The sequence below is a fragment of the Syngnathoides biaculeatus genome, chromosome 13 (assembly GCF_019802595.1).
Source record: "Syngnathoides biaculeatus isolate LvHL_M chromosome 13, ASM1980259v1, whole genome shotgun sequence".
NCBI lineage: Eukaryota > Metazoa > Chordata > Actinopteri > Syngnathiformes > Syngnathidae > Syngnathoides > Syngnathoides biaculeatus.
The window spans coordinates 8,845,230-8,864,613 of record NC_084652.1 but is presented as its reverse complement, the minus strand read 5'-3'; the positions used below and the strand labels follow the sequence as shown (position 1 = coordinate 8,864,613).

Sequence of the window (19,384 nt, the reverse complement as noted above, 5' to 3'; positions counted from 1 at the left end):
GCAGGAAACAAACTCAAGATGGAAACAAATTCACTTGTTCATGAAATAAATGCTGACTTTCCATGAATGCCAAATTAAAGATGAACGCCCCCCCCTCACGTGAAGTTTTTGTACCAAAACCATGCATATAAAAGCTTTTGCTGGTTGCAGCCTGTTCACATGACATCTTGGTAAAACAATGTTTTACAAAACATCCAGGTCACTTCTGCGTAACCTTTTGTGGTGTAATGTAAACAAATTCTTAATCACCAATATGAAGTTTTGACCAAATTTCCCTGGGAGTGGGTAGAAGCCCAAAACAAGACAAAACTGATTGGTTTACATACACCTAACTTGTCTGATGTACTTAAAACATAAAATGACAATTTGCAGCCTTGATAATGTGTGTAAAACAAGCCACAAAATATTCGGGATGCAAACTGACAATGGAATGTCAGTTTATGAAAACTGATACATTGAGCACTAACTTTATACAGCCATTTGATCATGTAACCAGAATTTACCCACCATGTTGGAGGTTTTGTGGAGGAAAAGCTTGGAAGACAGACCAGTTAAGCAAATAGTGTTTAATAAAAATCTGTTAACTTTTACAATGACATCCTTCCCAAAACAACTCAATCACAAATTACCAAAGTGATCAAAGCATTAAAAAAGGTTCACAATAATCCAATAGCTGACATGTATGCAGGTTACCATGGCACCAAATCACCATACTTTATAAATCTTTTGCTGGAGGGATCTAAAATGTAAACATTGAAAATTGTGATATGGTTGACAGGCATACAAAAACTAGCCAGTGTTTTTTTTTAATTGCTCTGTGAAAGCCAAAATTTCTTTTCACCAGTAAACCAGTATAAGACTATTCTTCCTGTACAACACTGCAAAGCAACTTTGATGCCTATCAACCCCCCCCCCCCCCCCCCCATTAGAGTGTATAAGCACGACACCAAAGCTGAAACACAGTCGCATCTGGAGGAGGGCACAACGGTCAGGTGATCAGGGTCCCAGATTACTACAAAAGAGGAAAAAAAAACATTTAATGCAAAGTGAAGTCTGGCTCACTCTTGCATTTAAAAATCAACAATGTTTCAGGTCTTCAGTCAGGTTCTGGTAAACTGGATTTTACATGAACCTGTGCCAAAGTCCTAATGTTTTTTCTCCCAATACAAAGATTCCACAGCAGAGGGAGGTGGGCTCTGGCATGGCAGTACACGATTGGGGAGCCACATTTAAAAAAAAAAAAAAAAAAAGCAAAACATACCTCAAGTCAGTCTACACTCATAGCATCCATGCACTGCAAGGAAAAAAAATAAATTGCAAGTTATAAACTGTATACATTACAGTTAACTTCTGACCTTACGCTGGTGTGCTCAGGGTTTTAGAAAAGTCAACATGATTAAATGTCTGGATGATGCGTTCAAGACAGTGCACACACACACACGACTGATATACACAATGCACATCATACCTTCAGTTACAATGGCGTCAGTGCCGATTTGACCTTGTCATCTGCTGGAAGACAAAGATCAATAATTGAAGCCACCAGACAGACCAGGAAGTTGACTGCATGTTTAATAGGCATTAAAAACATACCTGAAGTCAGTCTGGACTCATGGCAGTCATCCGCTGCTTCCGATACCACTGAAGGAAAAAAAAAAAAAGTATATCAATATTAGTTAACTTACAACCTTTTACTGGTGTGGTCAAAATTTTAAAGCTCACCGTGATCAACAGTATGGATGATAAGTCAAAGACATCAGTGCACACACGCGACAGGTAGATACACAATGTGCATCGTACCTTCAGTTACCATGGACTGTGTGCTGATATGACCTTGCCATCTGCTGGAAGACATAATTGAAAGCAGTTGAACATTGAAGACTGTCAGAGACTATGAAACTGTTTGGTCTGCATGTTTAATAGGAATTATAAGTCTGTGGCAACACTTAATGCAGCTTATGGGAAGGTTATACATGAGTAAATGCAGCAAATGTACAGCCCAGCACTAGGCCCGCCCCAGGGAAAGTCTAGGACGGGCCACTCTCGTCAGGCCTCGCTCTGCAGCCCTTCAACAGTAGCAGGTTCTAGAACAGAACCGACACAGCCGAGAACTTGTGCAGAGTCTTCCTCTTCCAGCACTGTAACACTGAGCCAGACACGTTGCCTGGGTAGCTGACTAAGTGCTGGTGGACAGTATAGAATACAGAGGACCCCCCCAAATCCTAACTTTAATACTTGGTCACAAGTTGTACTCAACTATGACGTTTACCCAATTTCAAGGACACCAAGTGGCTTGCTTCTTTCATCCTACATCTACTGCTCTGCCTTCTTTCCATGGGGAAACCATCGCTGTAACAAAAGTTGTAAACCAGTTGAACTTTTTGTAATGTAATGAAGACTGACAACTACTCCTAGCCCTAACATTACAGTTAATCAAAAAAGAAAGATTCTCTTTTGCAATGGCGACTTGGCTCCAAGTAAAACAAGGCAAATAAAAACATCTAAACTGTAAAAATGAGATGAGCAAAACGACTACATCGTTCTGCCAAGGCCATGAACGGGCAACCGTTAGGGTTGAACAAATTCATGAATATGCGTAAATAAATTCAGATGGTGTCCTTTAAAGGTGAATGTTACCACAAATATTAACGATTAACCGTATTAGCTTGGTGCATACGTTAGCATCTCACATCGTGGCGCCCGCGTGCTAGGATTTTCTTTATATTTTAAACACACCCAAGGTTTAAGAATCACATTTTAACACAATTGGGTATTTTCTAAATAGTAGACGTTTTACATTTAAAAAAAAACGGTAATTGGTGAAATTCTTACCGAAATCAGCTGCAGAGAACATATTAATGAAGTTTTACTACGAGCTCCAGTAAAAAGAAAGGACGGAAGTGACACACACATCATATATAGTCTGTCGCTGTGCATTGTGGGAAAAGGTAGTCCGTCCTAAACATTGAGTTACATAAAAATTGTCTTCATAGTTTTTCTAAACATATTAATTGTCCATAGTTTTTATTTTCTATAGTCTTTATCATTTACTGTTTTCCCAGCTGAATAATTATGCTGTTGTGTTACACCGTAGAGTTTATGTTTTTTTTTGTAACAATTTCTTTTCATCAAGCAATGTAAGATTTGTTTTAGCTTCTATTAATATTTTGAAAACATTACAAATGAAAAAAGTAATAAAATAAACATTGGTACGGAAGCTGGACAAGATCAAAAATCCTTGGCATTTCCGTATCCCGTCACGTCCCCACTGACTCGACACCGGTTAAACATTCGCACAAATTAAACCACTGGTGGTCGTTCTCGGTATGTAGACGAATACTTTGTTCGTAGAGTGTTTATTTTGTTCAATTTCATTCATCTGAATTGAATGTTTCATTGTTAATCCCCGTTGCTTAATTGTGAGCGGCAAATGTACAGCACTTTGCTAGCTTGTCGTTTTAGCTTCCTCCAACACTTGTGTTATAGCCATGTTAGTAAAACATTGATCAATGATTCACCTTTAGACTCTCGATGTGATAGCTTTAAAGCTACGACCTGCTGGTGGCTGCTGCTTTTGGGTTGGTTGAAGCTCATGGATATTACTTTTTGTTTCGTTTGACAGGTAGGGTCCCAGTGCAAACAGGGTGGACCTTTGGGTCATGTGAGCTGACTGCCACTTTCATTCACCTCCATCATCATCATGTCACTCGGGCTTAGTCCTCACCTGCTGCTCGGCCGGATTCGCTTCCTGAACCGCTGCATTGAGTGTTTTCGGAAGAGCGAGCCACTTCCAGACAGCCTGTGTTATGTGCCCCGAGAGGTGTGTTTTAAGATCTGTAAGGATTCGTCATCCAACTCCTGCGCCGCTTCCGGGGCTTCCACGGGAGGCTCCGGCAAGACGGTGGTGTCCGTCTTTGAGAGCCCACACCAGAGTCCGATTAACAAGAAACTATGCAAGTACACCATTGAGCTCAAGAAAGGGACGTGTATCCGAACCACAGGGGAAGAGTACTGTAATAGCCAAGGCCTCTGGGTCAAGATCAATAAGGTAAAACTTTTTATTTTTTCGGGTTCTGATAAAATTCCTACTTTTTTACCATGTCACATGTGCTTCAGGAATTTCCAATTTTAATAATAAGATGAGAAATATACTGTAGGTTACATTTACATATTCCAAACCTTGATCGCAAGAAATAATTGATTGACTCACTCACATACACTCATACATTGGCTGGAGTAATAAATGTACAATTTGTATCCCAAGACAGAACCCTCAGATTCATTCATGGCGAGTAAGGAGGCAGTATTGCAATCTTCTCTGTACAGTTACGGTGTCTGGAATGTGGGATGTGTGCAGCAACTTTAGGGTGCAACATGCACAAAAAAAAAAAAAAAAAACATGAATTGGTTTTCTATCAGCAACATGATGTGTGTATATATGGGGAATTTGCAAGGTCTTGTGAGGACATGAGACGTTTCCAAGGATTGTGTAGAGAAACGTTATCACTGACAAGGTAGTATGAAATCTTTAACCTTATCAAAGTGAGCATCCATTTTGGTGTGTGTCCAGGAGCAGCTGGAGGAGCATCGTCCAGGGCAGGAGCTGGAGGAGGGATGGATCCTGGTGTGCAAGCACACCGAAGGCGGCGACAGGCTGGTGCCCGTGGAGTCACCCGAGACAGTGACCAGACAGCAGCAGCTCTTCGGCTATGACCACAAAGCGTGCAACAGGTGGGAGCAGGTGGTGGATGTGGAGAACGCCATGTTCCTCGGATCCAAACCCAAGATAGCAGAGCCGGACACTGCCGCAGTTGAGAAGCTGAGGTGAGTCTGGGGTAGTAAATTAATGAAAAATGTTATTACACATACGGAGCAAAGTACCGTTTGATCACATTCATATGGCTGAGAGACTAATACAGCAGTCTATGTCTTTTCTCGCTCAATGCTGCATGAGCAGATAAACTCACATGCACTACACAGTCACAGAAAGTCCAAATCAAAGTCCTCTGTTCACCAAAAGCTGTACCTTTTCTGGCCGAGACTCCAATCAAACATAACAAAATGGGAACAAGCACACAACCAAATAAAACCAGAAACAATATATCGAGAGGGACTTAAAGGTCTAGTGACATGCCTATAAACATTCTGAAATAGATATTGTAATGAAAAATACAAATAACATTATTCACTTCAATGTCCATACGATCAAATAAATAGGAGCGGAGAGCGCGTCATCCATGCACAAAGTTGCGGAAGTCTCATTCAACATCCAAGTGGTAGCTATATTGCCTGCATCTTCTGTTCATTATGTCACACTGCGACATTTGCCATTGACAACACGCTGTGCCACCTACTATGGGACACAGAAGCTCTTTTCAAAGAAGAGAGCATCTCACAATCGAGTGAAGTGACCCGGGTAATATTACTCTATCGTTTTGAGTCATATTTAGTTGATATGCGGATCACTTCTAACGAACAACAGACTTCCAGACAGTGTGTATGAGCCAGCCCGGCCGAAGCCGTCCGCCGCAGTCACAATCGAGTGAAGTGACCGGTCCAATATTATCGTATTGTTTCGTTTTGTTTTGAGGCATATTTAGATGATCTGCGGATCACTTCTAACTAACAACAGACTCCCAGACAGTATGTATGAGCCACCTGGCTGAAGCCATGCCCCTCGTAAGAAGCCGTGCTCGGCGCTGATGGGTACATCAACACATTTAGCACCCCTGATTTACGTACGCGGATCTTTTATTACATTCTGAGAGGATTACGTGCGTTTGTGTGTGTGTCCCCAAACTATTATTTTTTTTAAGTAGCCATATACAAACCTACCTGTCATTTGGAACCCACAAACCTCTCGTCCTTTGCACCCGTGCAATCCATTTTTCACGAACAACCGGGTCTTTTTGAAAAGTTTGAAGAATGAATCCATCCTCCCGAGTGTTGGAACAATATCCAGCCATACAACGAGCCGGCATTTTGGCTAACACGAATGAGCAACAAGCTACCTTCCGACAGGTAAAACTAATAGAAATATATGAGCCCACCTGAGTGTGGAACTGCCCTGTACGTCACTTCCTGCTTCTCGAAAACGAATCCCTCGAGAAAAAACAGATGGATCCATACCGGCTGCCATTTTTTCATTAATAACAAACAAAATCATGTATTTCATGACAGTGGACCTTTAAATGCTTCAGCGCTGTCACAAAGATTCCAAATCAAAGTCCTTCGTCTCCTATAAGCTGGTCACTGTTGTTTATGTTTGAGTCATATCAAGACAATGGAAATAAAAACAATTGGATGGTCAAAATTTGTCAAACTAAAACTAGTAACAGCACAAACCGATGTTCTCCAATGCAGGACAGCCCTCACAATTCCGGAGCAAAGTTCTTTCTTCCCCAAAAGATGGTCAATAAAACATTACTGTTGAACTGTCAGGTACATACCCCCAACATGGACATATGAATGCGACGAGGACCTGGTGCACTACTTCTACGACCACATCGGTAAAGAGGACGAGAACCTGGGCAGCCTGAAGCAGAGCGTGACCAGCATTGATGTTTCTTCATGTTCGGTGAGATGCAAATACTCCTCAAATACTTTATGACGTATCGTTTGAAAGTGTGGACAGTTAATGTTAAGCTGTTCCCGGTACGAAATGATTTGATGTCACACAAATTAAAATGATCACGTTAATACCAGGAGGATCCCAGCAGCGGCGTGAACAGCCTGACAGACGGTGACACTAAGACGTATTGGGAGAGCGACGGAATGCAAGGACAGCACTGGATACGCCTTCATATGAAGAGGGGGACCGTTGTCAAGTGAGAAGCCACCGCCGCCACTGAAATCGGTGGTGTGTTGTGGTGATCCAAATGGAAATTGTTTTTCGATGTGTCGCAGTAAGCTGATATTGACGGTGGACTCCACAGACGACAACTACATGCCCAAGAGGGTGACCGTGTACGGAGGTGAGGGAGACACCCTAAAGAAGCTGAGTGATGTCACCATTGACGAGTGAGCCTTTTACATTACTTCACTCTACGGCCTTTGAATCACTCCAATATCATTTACAGTGAAGAAAATGAGTATTTGAACACCCTGCTATTGGAAGTTCTCCCACTTAGAAATCATGGAGGGCTCTGGAATTTTAATTGTAGGTGCATGCCCACTGTGAGAGAGATAATCTAAAAAGAGAAATCCAGAAATCACAAGGTATGATTTTTTTTTTTTTTAAACGATTTAATTGTGATACAGCTGCAAATAAGTAATTTAACACCTGAGAAAACCAATGTTAATATTTGTTTCAGTAGCCTTTGTTTGCAATTACAGAGGTCAAATGTTTCCTGTCGTGTTTCACCAGGTTTGCACACACTAGAGGAGGGATCTTGGCCACACAGATCTTCTCTAGATCAGACAGGTTTCTGGGCTGTCGCTGAGGAAGAGAGTTTCAGCTCCCTCCAAAGATTTTCTAATGGGTTTAGGTCTGGAGACTGGCTATGCCATGCCAGAACCTTGATATGCTTCTTACGCAGCCACTCCTTGGTTTTCCTGGTTGTGTGCATCGGGTCATTGTCATGTTGAAAGACCCAGCCACGACCCATCTTCATTGCTCTGACTGAGGGAAAGAGGTTGTTCCCCAAAATCTCACAATACATGGCCGCGGTCATCCTCTACTTAATACAGTGCAGTTGTCCTGTCCCATGTGCAGAAAAACACCCCCAAAACATGCTGCCACCACCCCCATGCTTCACAGTAGGGATGGTGTTCTTGGGATGGAACTCATCATTCGTCTTCCTCCAAACATGGTTAGTGGAATTATAACCAAAAAGTTCCATTTTGGTCTCATCTGACCACAAAACCTTCTCCCATGACTCCTCTGTATCATCCAAATGGTCATTGGCAAACGTAAGACGGGCCTTGACATGTTGTGGTTTAAGCAGGGGTACCTTCCATGCCATGCATGATTTCAAACCGTGACGTCTTAGTGTATTACCAACAGTAACCTTGGAAACGGTGGTCCCAGCTCTTTTCAGGTCATTGACCAAGTCCTGTGGTGTAGTCCTGGGCTGATTCCTCACCTTTCTAAAGGATCGTTGAGTCTCCACGAGGTGATGTCTCGCATGGGGCTCCACTCCGATTGAGATTGAAAGTCATGTTTAGCTTCTACCATTTTCTAATGATTGCTCCAACAGTTACTCAAATTAGTCCACAGCAATTTCTCCGTAGCCCTTTCCAGCCGTGTGGATTTGTACAATTTTGTCTCTGGTGTCTTTGTGCAGCTCTTTGGTCTTGGCCATGTTACAAGTTCTCGTCTTACTGATCATATGGGGCGGACAGGTGTCTTTATGCAGCTAACGACTTCACACAGGTGCATCTGATTCAGGATAATTCATGGAGTGGAGGTGGACTTTTAAAGGCGGACTAACAGGTCTTTGAGGATCAGAATTGTAGCTGATAGACAGATGTTCAAATACTTATTTGCAGCTTTATCACACAAATAAATCGGTAAAAAAAATCATAGATTGTGATTTCTGGATTTTTCTTTTTAGATTCTCTCTCTCACAGTGGACATGCACCTACAATGACAGTTTCAGACCCCTCCATGATTTCTAAGTGGGAGAACCTGCAATATAGCAGGGTGTTCAAATACTTATTTTCTTCACTATAGCTCTCAATAACCACTATAGCTTTTATCCACCTCTGCCGTGTTTTGTCCGCAGCAATCTGATTGGGGAGATCTGTGTGCTGGAAGACATGTCGTCTCACTTGCCAGTCATTGAGGTCCGAATTGAGGAATGCCGAGGTGAGCTCACAGTTTGAACGAGGGAGGCAGTCAATTGTACAAAAGTTATTATGCAGTACTATGAAAAAAAGTGGATTAGCATGTCTGTTAGAGAGGAGTATCTTACACATTTGAACCATTATGGGACCAGTTTTCAGCCTGATACTCGACAGTACCACTTCTTGTTAATTTTGCATGTGTTTTATGTGGTGATAGCGTCAGGAAGGGTATCCGGAGTAAAAACTGTGCATTCAGGAATTTCAAACTTGAATACCCAAACACGAGCCGGTCAGAAATAATTCAAGTTTAACATTCCACCAGTCAAATCAGTTTTCTGTTCTCTCATGCAAGTAAATACGGTAACTATAATTTATCTTAACCAGTAATAATTTTTTCTTAAAACAATTTGTAAATTCAAATATCGTAGTAATAATTGTATTTTGGCATGAAAGTATAATTTGTGATAAGGATTATATACTTGTGTATTAACCATTGGGTGCGTTCGATTGAAAAATGACATTTTAATTGCTTATATGCAGTTGATTCGCTTGTTTACCTGCCCACTTGTCGTGTGAAGTTCCACAACCAAATCTCCACAAGCAAAAATGCAATCCATGCTTTTTCTATTTATGGCTGCTCGAGTGGCTTTTCTAACAAAGTGAAACCCAGATGCAGGGCTCAAAACATTACTACCCCTCATCATAATAGTAATGTAAAACTGCACTCGCATTGGCACACCCAGCAGTGGTGGTGGAATGGGTGAGGGGTGGGTCATTTCCATGCGTTAAGACTAAGTGTGCTCTATTTCTTTATCTTTGGGGGGTACCCATGTGAGGAAACGAGGGTATTCATTTTTTTAACAGTATTTCATTTTGTGTGCAATTGCGGCGCTTCCCTGGAGAAGATGAGGGGATAGACGCGCGGATACGAGGCTTGAAGATCAAGTCGTCGTGTGAGCGAGACTTGGGACTCAACGCTGACGTCTTCCAATCCTCCTACTTGGTGCGCTATCCCCGCCTGCAGGGGACGCCGGCTGATGTCCTCTACCGTCGAGCGCTGACCATCCAAAGGTAGAATTTGGAGTCCAGTTAGCCAAATGAAAATGCTCCAGTGGTCCAAACTATTGAAATAATCACTTGATGTTTATTCCATCAGGTTCATTTCCTTACTAGACAGTGTGCTCCCCCACTTTGTGCCAGCCTGGGATTACAGCGTGGGCACCTTCAACCATATCAAAGTGAGCTGTCTGTTGTTTTTGGTTCATATGCAGTTGCATCTCGATAAATTAGAATTAGGAAACTTAATTTATGTCTGTAGTTCAATTCAAAAAGTCATATAGTGTGTAGTAACATTAAAGCACAGGTGTCAAACTCAGGGCCCGGAGGCCATATCCGGCCCGCCACATGATTTTATGTGGCCCGCAAAGGCAAATCATATGTGTAGACTTCCATGATTGTTGTTAAGATCTGTACAAAGATTTCAAATTCTCATATCATAACTGATAACACTGAGACATTGCAAGCATTTTTGTGTTAGGAAACATCAATAATAGTTGGCAAAAAAAAAAAACATTTCCCTTGGTTTCTGATTCCAAAAGTAGTTCATAGATTTGAAGCGTAAATATTATGAGGAGCTGAAAGAATTTTCTGGTTTCAGTAATAACGGCCCTCTGAAGGAAACTATAACCCCAATGTGGCCTCCTACAAAAATGAGTTTGACACCCCTGGATGATTAAAGAGTGGGAGAGTCATGGTTGTACTTTTTTTTTTTTTAATGAGTTTGATTTACAATTAATAGTCCAAGAAATTAGACAACCGTCAAAAAGAAGTTAAAATGAGGCTAGAATTGCCCTTATGTGTTTGTATTTATTGTGTGTGTGTGATTCTGTATAATTTATGAATTTCACTTTTGGAATTGGAATGCTAAGATAAAATGAACTCTCATACAGTATTCAAATTTATTCAGATGCACCTGTATGTAATTGAGATGCACAAATTAGTTCAAATTAAAAAATGTTTCCATAAAGCAAGTGTCCCTGTTACGTTTTATGCATCACACATGTTGATGTCATCTATTTATTTGATCACATGATACCATACCGCTGTGTTCTGTAGTTTATTTTGGGGGATATGTACGTGAAAATACCTTCTGATCCAGTTCAAAAGCTTGGCTTTGTTTCTTTTTGTCACCTCCCAGAGCATAAAACAGTTCCTGCTGCAGTCCAAGCGTCGCTCAGCACTAGTCACGCAGTGCCTGAAGGACTCGGAGACCAGCAAGCCCAACTTCCTGCCGTGCCTCTACATCAACCGGCGGCTGGCAATGGAGCACAGGGACAACCCCTCACTGGATCCCAGCTGCAAAAACGCAGTGTTCAGTCAGGTCAGCTCAGATTGATAGTGGTGGAAAAAAATACTCACACTCTACTCAAGTAGAACCGCGTATAAAAAAGATGCAGCTAAAAGTAGAACCACTGTTTCAACTCCTTTTCGTAATTGAACATAAAAAAAAGGAAATGTTGAAAAACGAAACTAAACTATTTTGTCAAAGTACCTTTTGTACTTGTAACCACTCAGGTATACGACGGCCTAAAGCCATCCGACAAAATGGAGAAGACTTTGGATTACAGGTGGCCTGCTCGTTACGACCAATGGTGGGAATGCAAGTTCATCGCCGAGGGCATTATCGACCAGGGCGGTGGCTTCCGGGACAGTCTGGCCGACATGTCCGAAGAGCTGTGTCCCAGCTCCGCCGAGTGTCCGATGCCGCTGCCCTTCTTCACGCGAACATCAAACCAGGTACAACCGAACCTTCAGAATAATACCCTGTATTAACTGTACAGATATCCTTTTTAATTCTACTTTACCTTTAATTTTGTGCACTCTTTCCCCTCAGGGTGCCCTGGAGGCCAGAGACTACTACGTTCCTAACCCATCCTGCAAAGAATTTCACAAGTACGAATGGATCGGGCAGCTCATGGGTGCAGCACTTCGAGGGAAAGATTTCCTCGTGGGTGTTTCTTGTCTTTGTGATTCTTTTGTCTCATTTGCAGCCTTATTTGATTTTGTTGCTGTTGTTGTTGTTGTTGGCGGGTTTTTTTTTTCTGATTCATTAGGTCCTGGCTCTTCCTGGCCTCGTGTGGAAGCAGCTGACTGGGGAGGCTGTCAGCTGGAGCAAAGACTTCCATGCTGTTGACTCTGTGCTGGTGAGGATATTTGTCAACTATTTCCTCTTTTTTTGACATATTCATATTCTCCAGATTTCCTCAAATTGTTCACTCCCGGAAAAAGCTTCGATTGGGTTCATCCTAAGTGGGACAAATCTAATTATGTTTAATAAAATTAAATAAATAGAAATGTAATAAATAAATGCAACTACAGATATCTGTCATAGGTAATGGAGGCAGTAGTAGCTCCAATAAAATATTTTTATGATTATTAATAGTTTATAGTGATTTTTTTTTTTTTTTTTTTTTAAAGCATGCTTTGACTTTTTTTTGTTATTTACACTTGTCTGTTGATTGTGGTGACAGGTCAACTTGCTGGACGCCATGGACAGCATGGACCGCGAGACGTTCGAGTTCCGTTTCGGTGAGGAGCTGGTGTACACCACGCTGCTGAGCGACGGCCAGATGGTGGAGCTCGTCCCGGGCGGCGGCAACGTGGCCGTCCGCTACGAAGACCGCCGCGAGTTTATCCGCCTGGTGCAGAAAGCTCGGCTGGAGGAGAGCAAGCAGCAGGTCTGTTTCAATCCTTTTTTTCCCAAGTGCCGAGGCTCAAACTGTGCAGTCTACGCTTCATCCTGCTGTTTTTGGTGTTCCAGATAGCGGCGTTACAAGCCGGGCTGCTCAAGGTAGTCCCGCAGGCGGTCCTTGATCTGCTCACCTGGCAGGAAGTGGAGAAGAAGGTTTGTGGAGACCCGGAGATCAGCGTTGAAGCCCTCAAAAGACTCAGTGAGTTGACTGCACACTTAATTATTGCGCTCTAATTCCAATGAAATCTGGCATTTTTATGATCTTTTCCCATATTGCTCTTCTGTATAAACAAAATGGGTGAGGGTGGAGCGATATAGTCGACCTACAGTGATTCCTTGAAATATGAATGACCCAACTTGGAAGTTTTTCTTGATACGAGCTATAATTTTATTTTTTCAGTCTTTGCTTTAATTGTTGAGCAAAAATTTGAGGTATGAGCTATGCTGTGTATTTAAAAAAAATAATAAGTTTTTAAAAAAAATCTTTTAGCTTTACCTTTAAGTCTGTTTAGCCTAATCTTAACAAACAATACAAAACATCATTGATGGACTGACGAATCACATCTCTGTTCGAACCTTTTGAGCAACAGATATTTGAACACATGCAACTGAACAGGAGAGAGGGCAAAGCACCCGTCTTTCAGAGAATGCCAAAGAGGCTAGACAGGGGAGTGAAGTGTATTGCTGACACTCATTTAACGCATTTATGTTGAAAGCATTTTTATCGCAATCCCACAACCATTTGATCACACTCGATGCTGACGTCATTTAATTATCTAAGTGTGGGATGTCGCAATATGAAAGCTTCATTTAATACTGTGTAAAAAGCAATTGCATCGGGAAAAGGGTGTGAATAAGGCCTGTATGTTTCGAATGTGTTTGCCAGCTGGCTATGAGGACCTGGAACAAGATGATATTCGTGTGCAATACTTGTGGGAGGCGCTGAGCAACTTCACCAACGGTCAGTCAACTCTCTTTCTCTCTTCATCCCCAAAGGATGAATCAAATGTAATGTCTTCTTGGGTGTCCGTTTTTGTTTTCAGAGGACCGGAGTAGATTTCTGAGGTTTGTGACTGGTCGAAGTCGTCTTCCTGCCCCAATCTACGTCTTCTCTGACAAGCAAGTATTTTGGCAAGTAGAATGACTGAAAGACTTGCAAGCTGACACGTTATCCTTTTAACTGCTTCTACTTCCTGCTGTAGTTCTGAAGGCGACGCGCTTCCGCAGTCTTCCACATGCTCCAGCACACTCTATTTACCCAACTACCCGAGGTAGGTGGTCAGAAGCCTAAAACTACATATCGTGACTTATATTTTTATATTCATAGGACCCCTCTGAATGCTGCGTGTGTGGCTTTCGTCTCCACAGCGCTAAAGTTTGCGAGGAGAAGCTCCGCTACGCAGCTTACAACTGCGTGGCCATCGACACGGACGTGAGCCCTTGGGAAGAGTGACCACTCGAGCAGTTTTGCTGCACACGCATCACTTTCCAAAGGAAGAACTACCAAGTCACCACAGCTGTAAATAATAGAGAAAATAATAAAGAAATATATATGGAAACATTACTTTTTGTGTTGTGGTCACTGGATATTTTTGTGACTATATTCTAAAATATGACGAGTAGTAGTAGTAGTATCCTAATTTTGATTATGTGTAATGTACCTGTGATAACCACATGACCAGTCCAGGGTTGACCTCACCTCTCGCCCCAAAGTTAGCTGGGATGATTTTAATGAGGGGCAAAGCCATGAGAAATGAATGAATAGAGCCTCAGTCTCAAAAGGATTAAGCTCACGCTTATGGCCACGAGACCCGACCCCAAGAGTATTTTATACAGGCTGGAGTATTGAGGAAGATCAGTTACCAGTACATCAAAATGTTAAAAGTTTGGATTAATGTTGGTTTAAGTTTTGTTTACTCAATATTTTGAATACTTTTACATAATCTGAAGTCTTTATTTAATTTTATTTATTTTTACTTTTCATTTACACACAAGCTAGCCTGAGTTAGCTAACTCAGTCAAAATATTAGCAACAGCTCCCAAACAACAGTTCCAATCAGGTAATATTTTTACTTTATATTTCTCAGTAATAATAATATTTACTTTGATCCGGTGATGACGTTGCAGTGAAAGGTGTGACAGATGAGTAAATAAGTTATTAAAAATGAACAAGGACATTTAAAAAAAAATACAATATCCATGCTCAACCGCTTATCTGATAAATATACATCGTGCAACAGGAATATATAACATCTGTGTGTGTGTGTGTGTGTGTGTGTGTGTGTGTTGTGTGTGTGTGTGTGGTGTGTGTGTGTGTGTGTGTGTGTGTGTAACATCTCGACTTTGAAAGAACATACCATATATAATTGTTTTGTGCAGAAAATTCATTTTTTTTATGGCTGCTTCATAGACGTCAAACCACTTTGAGTTCTCGCGAGAACACACTGTTTGAAACCTTCCCATGAACACTTGCGGGTCCTCTTTCTACCCGGCGCCTGAGAATGGGTACGTGTTTTCATGCTTGGGTTTGGAGGGAGAATCCTTGTCCATCTGTCTTCATGTCGCGAGAATGCTGGACTTGCTTTAAAATATATTAAGGCAAAACATAGACGGGGTCGTTACGTTTTCAACTTGATGACGCGCGGATCTCCTACAATGAAAGAAGGACGTCGTTTTGGGTGGATGTGTGAAATCCTTCAAGATGGCTCCTCGCTAGCCATGTCTGGAGCTCTTGACTACGAGTTACGGCGGAGCACGCGTGATTTTGGTTTTGGGGATAAGCAAGGGTATTTTTATCCAAGCGTGTTCAGCGTACTAGGTGTAATCCTCATGTAGGGACAGGAAATATGTTGCTAAAGTTTACATGGCGAACTTGAAGTCATGGTTAGCATTACCCACTAGGCTGCTCGTTTCGATTCAGGTAGGTTTTTATATTTATTGATATAACGTGTCGTGTTTTTTTTATTAAAGATAAAAAGTAAAACTGAACTAATTTTCCCTTACACGTTTTTTTTATTCCGAAGGCCATTTGCTGCTAACATTACCAAAGTCCATAAACTTAGACCAAGGATGTTTTAATAGTAAAATCGTCTCGTGACAATGCTTGAGTGATGTGATGAAACTTAAAGCGGAGTCCAAATATACAATGTGGACAACCTACCTTGGAGAACTGATTGCTCAAGCATAGCCTGATAAAATGTAATGTTCATAAACATATTGTCTGCTAGTCCTTCAAATTTTTAAAAAATCTTTTTCCAGGTATCTCAAGGGACAACTGGCACAAACGCCGCAAGACCGGCGGCAAACGCAAGCCCTACCACAAGAAGAGGAAGTATGAGCTCGGGCGACCTCCCGCAAACACAAAGGTAAGCGCCAAATGATGTTTCTCTCCTAATGTTGCGTGAGTGATGAAAACCGGACCTTAGGTAGGTCTTATTTGTACCGTTTTGGTGCAAAGCTTTGGACCTACCCATGCTAGGGCTTGTCATAGTTACACTGACACGTATATTAAACAAATGAGGAAAGGTAGACTGCAGATGCGTTTGATGGTAACAAAGCTTAATCTCCCCCCCAAATTTCCAGATCGGTCCTCGCCGTATCCACACTGTGAGGGTACGAGGTGGAAACAAGAAGTATCGTGCCTTGAGACTCGATGTTGGCAATTTCTCATGGGGCTCTGAGTGTAAGTCTCCACTCCAAACCTGTTTTCAAGCTCTCGAGATGTTCAATGAAGATAACTTTGTCCAGTTCTGCTACTGAATGCAAGTGCTGATAGTTTAGACTCTGAGGACCCATTATATAACTGGAAGACAAATTTGTCATCAGTCAGGTGGAATAAATCTTTGCATTTCTTCTTGCTCAGGCTGCACACGCAAGACCAGGATCATCGACGTGGTCTACAACGCCTCCAACAATGAGCTGGTCCGAACCAAGACCCTGGTGAAGAACTGCATCGTGTTGATCGACAGCCTCCCCTACAGGCAGTGGTATGAGGCTCACTACGCCACTCCTCTTGGACGCAAGAAGGGCGCCAAGCTGGTGAGTGATCCAGGTTGGAGTGCCAAATGACTCTGTCGTCTTTCCGTGAAGATAAATTTGTCCAGTTCTGCTACTGAATGAAAGTGATGCGACTGAAGACTCAGAGAAAGAACTGAAAGCTATGCTGACATGTTAAATGAAAATGCTTTAGAGCTAATTTGTCTCAACCTTTGTACTATATAGACTCCTGAGGAGGAAGAGGTCCTGAACAAGAAGAGGTCCAAGAAGACACAGAAGAAGTATGACGAGCGTAAAAAGACAGCCAAAATCAGTCCGCTCTTGGAGGAACAGTTTCAGCAGGGAAAACTGCTTGGTGAGTCTAAGGGTGGCTTGATTAAGTCAAGTACTCATTTTTAAATGCACAGCGGTATTACTAAATTGACTTTCTGTACGTGACAATTTCCACCCTAACAGTCCTTGTAAATCTTGTCATCAAACTTTTACGGTAATTCCCGGCCTACAGAGTGCACCTGGTTGTAAGCCTTACCCAGTACATTTGTAAAGGAAATACCATTTGGTACATACATAGGCCCCCCAGGTGTGTAAAAGCCACAAGTGTCCACATTGAAACTTGAGTCATTTACAAAGACGGTACACGGAGATTTAACGCTAGCGCCGCCAGGCTAACACTAGCGCCGCTGGTTAGGGTTGTATTAAACAGGGTCGTTTTTTTTTTTTAAACTGTGGTAAAAATTACTGAGACACGGCAGTAACACGCTAACACAGCACTAACAAGGCTAGACTGGCAAAAGTCACTTCCTTGGTGCATATATTCCACCCGTCTCAGTCTTACCTTTTCCGCTCAAGTGCCCCCTTGAAGCCATTGGAAAAAATGCACAAATTAGCCGCAACACCGCATCAACCGCGGCGTTGAAAGCGTGGGGGGGGGGCCGCAGTACGGTACTAACGCCACACCTGTAGGCGATGGGTGAATAGATGCATAACAACTTGTATCAACTAGTGCAGTTGTATTTACCATAGCAGACATGGCATCTGTAAAGCTTGTCTTGAAAGACAAGTGCTGCTGTATGCAGAGTGGCTCAAATGTTGGAAACCTGTCCTTTATGGTCATATTTTAGTGTTGACTACAAGGTATAAAGCTAAAGCTGGGGAACCTCTAGCAGCCAACCTGCAAACTTAACTGGGCAGGGAGGTGGGGTGCAAAGAGTGCGCATCTGTTTATCATCGCCGCAATGGCTGTGGGGAAAAAGGTCAACTCAGTAGCTTGCTAGAACGCGCCTTTATTTGCACATGCGGTGAGGCGTCGGAATTGGTCAACCAGACACGATTGACGTATTGGGCAATTCTGATTCAAGCGATGGGATGGATGACGACACATTGAGCACCCCTGGCCAAAAGTAATTTGATAAATGATTCAATTAGTAGAATGAATGGAAGAATGCTTCGTATCTAAGTTGTTGCTACACATGTCCTCGTTTGAAAAAGGGAATTAAACTGCAGAGGTTCTTTGTACGCCTGAATTTATTCCATGTGGAAACATGTAACTGTACTGGGAATGGATATTTAATTATTTGGGGAACACTAATTTTGAAATTTGTGTACTTAAAAGGCATTTTTTTGCAGTTGAGGGTTTTTTTTTTTCCTTTTTTTTTTCTTTTTTTTTTAAGGCAGTCCTGTCCACTATGATATCCACAGATAGTCATATTGTAGTTTTTGTTGTTGAAATGTCAGAATCAAGTGATGTACTTGAATGGCCTGAAAGGGAACAAAATTTAAATCTGCGGTCTTCCTGCTTTACAGGCTGCATTGCCTCCAGACCAGGCCAGTGTGGGCGAGCAGACGGCTACATCCTGGAGGGCAAAGAGCTGGAGTTCTACCTGAGGAAGATCAAGGCCAAGAAAGGCAAATAAATGTTTGATACGCCAATTAAAAAAACAATAGAACACATGTCTCAAGTTTGTTGTGACCTTACTCCTGAGTTTGGGACGTTTTCTCTGAATTTAGTCAATTTCACATTTTTCCATCGGGCCAATACTATTGGTCAGTCTAGTAGTTTACTTGTAGAGACGCACGTGTATGTGAACGATGCATTTAGCAATAATGAATATTTTTAGTGAACACTAAAGTGAGTGAAGCGAACCAAAGCAGTTTATGAAAGGCCTTGTTGCGTTTGCCTGGAGGACACCACAGTTCTTGGACAACAAAATGGCAGGATGAATTAAAGGCTGCAAAATTCCCATGGGTGGTAGCGGAATTTCGTCTTTTTAATTTGCATGGATTAAAAAAATATTTTTTTCTGCAATATTCTGACCATAACCCATGCCAGAATCCACAGGTTAATATTCCGATCTGATTTTTGGAAGCGAAGTGGAAGATTTGATACATGTCTGTTGATTGGCCGAATGTGTTCCTCCTGACCAATGAAAACGCTTGTTGTATACAAGTCAGTTTACGACCAACCCCAGTTGCAAACAAGGTAGTCAAAAATGAGGCGAGAGTTCAGAAGCAATTACTTGTAAAAATGTCTATTTACTGATATCCAAACATGACTAATAATTGTCAAATTCATGCATTCCAATCATTTCCAAAAGCAAGAAATTAAAGATAAGCACGCTTGCATGACATTATGTAAATCTTAATTCAATTTAGTTTCATTTCTAGTAGTTTGTTGGATTTATAATTTTTGGGGGAAAATGTATGCACCGAAACAATGAACGATCATATTGTCCACATTTAGAAAACATTTATTTATACATTTACTAGATATATTTGATCATAATAGTATTATTGCAGACCCCGGCTATTTTTTTTTTTTTTTTTCCCATTCAATCCAATGACATGCCCGTG

General features: G+C 41.8%; 2 protein-coding genes, 1 long non-coding RNA gene and 3 other non-coding genes across 10 annotated transcripts; 5 read left to right on the top strand and 1 right to left on the bottom strand.

Moving 5' to 3' along the window:
• Positions 1 to 551: 551 nt before the first annotated feature.
• LOC133510880 (uncharacterized) lies at positions 552 to 2,910 on the bottom strand. Of its 4 annotated transcripts, none has more exons than XR_009797734.1 (7): positions 2,833 to 2,910; positions 2,270 to 2,349; positions 1,723 to 1,844; positions 1,594 to 1,641; positions 1,469 to 1,512; positions 1,262 to 1,294; positions 552 to 1,012 (listed from the first exon to the last, which is right to left on the bottom strand). It is a non-coding gene; the product is annotated as an uncharacterized LOC133510880 (long non-coding RNA). The 4 variants fall into 4 exon arrangements; XR_009797736.1 differs by having other exon boundaries at positions 1,723 to 1,841; positions 2,833 to 2,892; XR_009797735.1 differs by lacking the exon at positions 2,270 to 2,349 and having other exon boundaries at positions 2,833 to 2,905.
• Positions 2,911 to 3,216: 306 nt separating this feature from the next.
• On the top strand, positions 3,217 to 14,092 carry hectd3 (HECT domain containing 3). 2 transcript variants are annotated; one of them, XM_061840212.1, is made up of 19 exons: positions 3,217 to 3,324; positions 3,623 to 4,048; positions 4,571 to 4,824; positions 6,442 to 6,577; positions 6,706 to 6,827; positions 6,907 to 7,020; positions 8,727 to 8,809; positions 9,693 to 9,858; positions 9,944 to 10,025; positions 10,985 to 11,167; positions 11,362 to 11,583; positions 11,681 to 11,794; positions 11,901 to 11,990; positions 12,318 to 12,524; positions 12,608 to 12,737; positions 13,425 to 13,499; positions 13,582 to 13,657; positions 13,741 to 13,809; positions 13,907 to 14,092. In XM_061840212.1, the coding sequence occupies exons 2-19, from the start codon at positions 3,701 to 3,703 to the stop codon at positions 13,989 to 13,991; spliced, it is 2,556 nt and encodes an 851-aa protein (XP_061696196.1). In that variant the 5' UTR covers positions 3,217 to 3,324; positions 3,623 to 3,700; the 3' UTR covers positions 13,992 to 14,092. The 2 variants fall into 2 exon arrangements, with proteins under 2 accessions (XP_061696196.1, XP_061696195.1); XM_061840211.1 differs by having other exon boundaries at positions 13,582 to 13,669.
• An 822-nt stretch (positions 14,093 to 14,914) lies between these two features.
• Positions 14,915 to 18,484, top strand: rps8a (ribosomal protein S8a). The gene is made up of 6 exons (XM_061839131.1): positions 14,915 to 15,043; positions 15,797 to 15,903; positions 16,121 to 16,220; positions 16,401 to 16,576; positions 16,760 to 16,889; positions 18,338 to 18,484. The coding sequence occupies exons 1-6, from the start codon at positions 15,040 to 15,042 to the stop codon at positions 18,445 to 18,447; spliced, it is 627 nt and encodes a 208-aa protein (XP_061695115.1). The 5' UTR covers positions 14,915 to 15,039; the 3' UTR covers positions 18,448 to 18,484.
• On the top strand, positions 15,936 to 16,043 carry LOC133511637 (small nucleolar RNA SNORD46). The gene has a single exon (XR_009797978.1). It is a non-coding gene; the product is annotated as a small nucleolar RNA SNORD46 (small nucleolar RNA).
• LOC133511634 (small nucleolar RNA SNORD38) lies at positions 16,261 to 16,330 on the top strand. Its single transcript, XR_009797975.1, has one exon. It is a non-coding gene; the product is annotated as a small nucleolar RNA SNORD38 (small nucleolar RNA).
• LOC133511635 (small nucleolar RNA SNORD38) lies at positions 16,617 to 16,685 on the top strand. The gene has a single exon (XR_009797976.1). It is a non-coding gene; the product is annotated as a small nucleolar RNA SNORD38 (small nucleolar RNA).
• Positions 18,485 to 19,384: the final 900 nt, after the last annotated feature.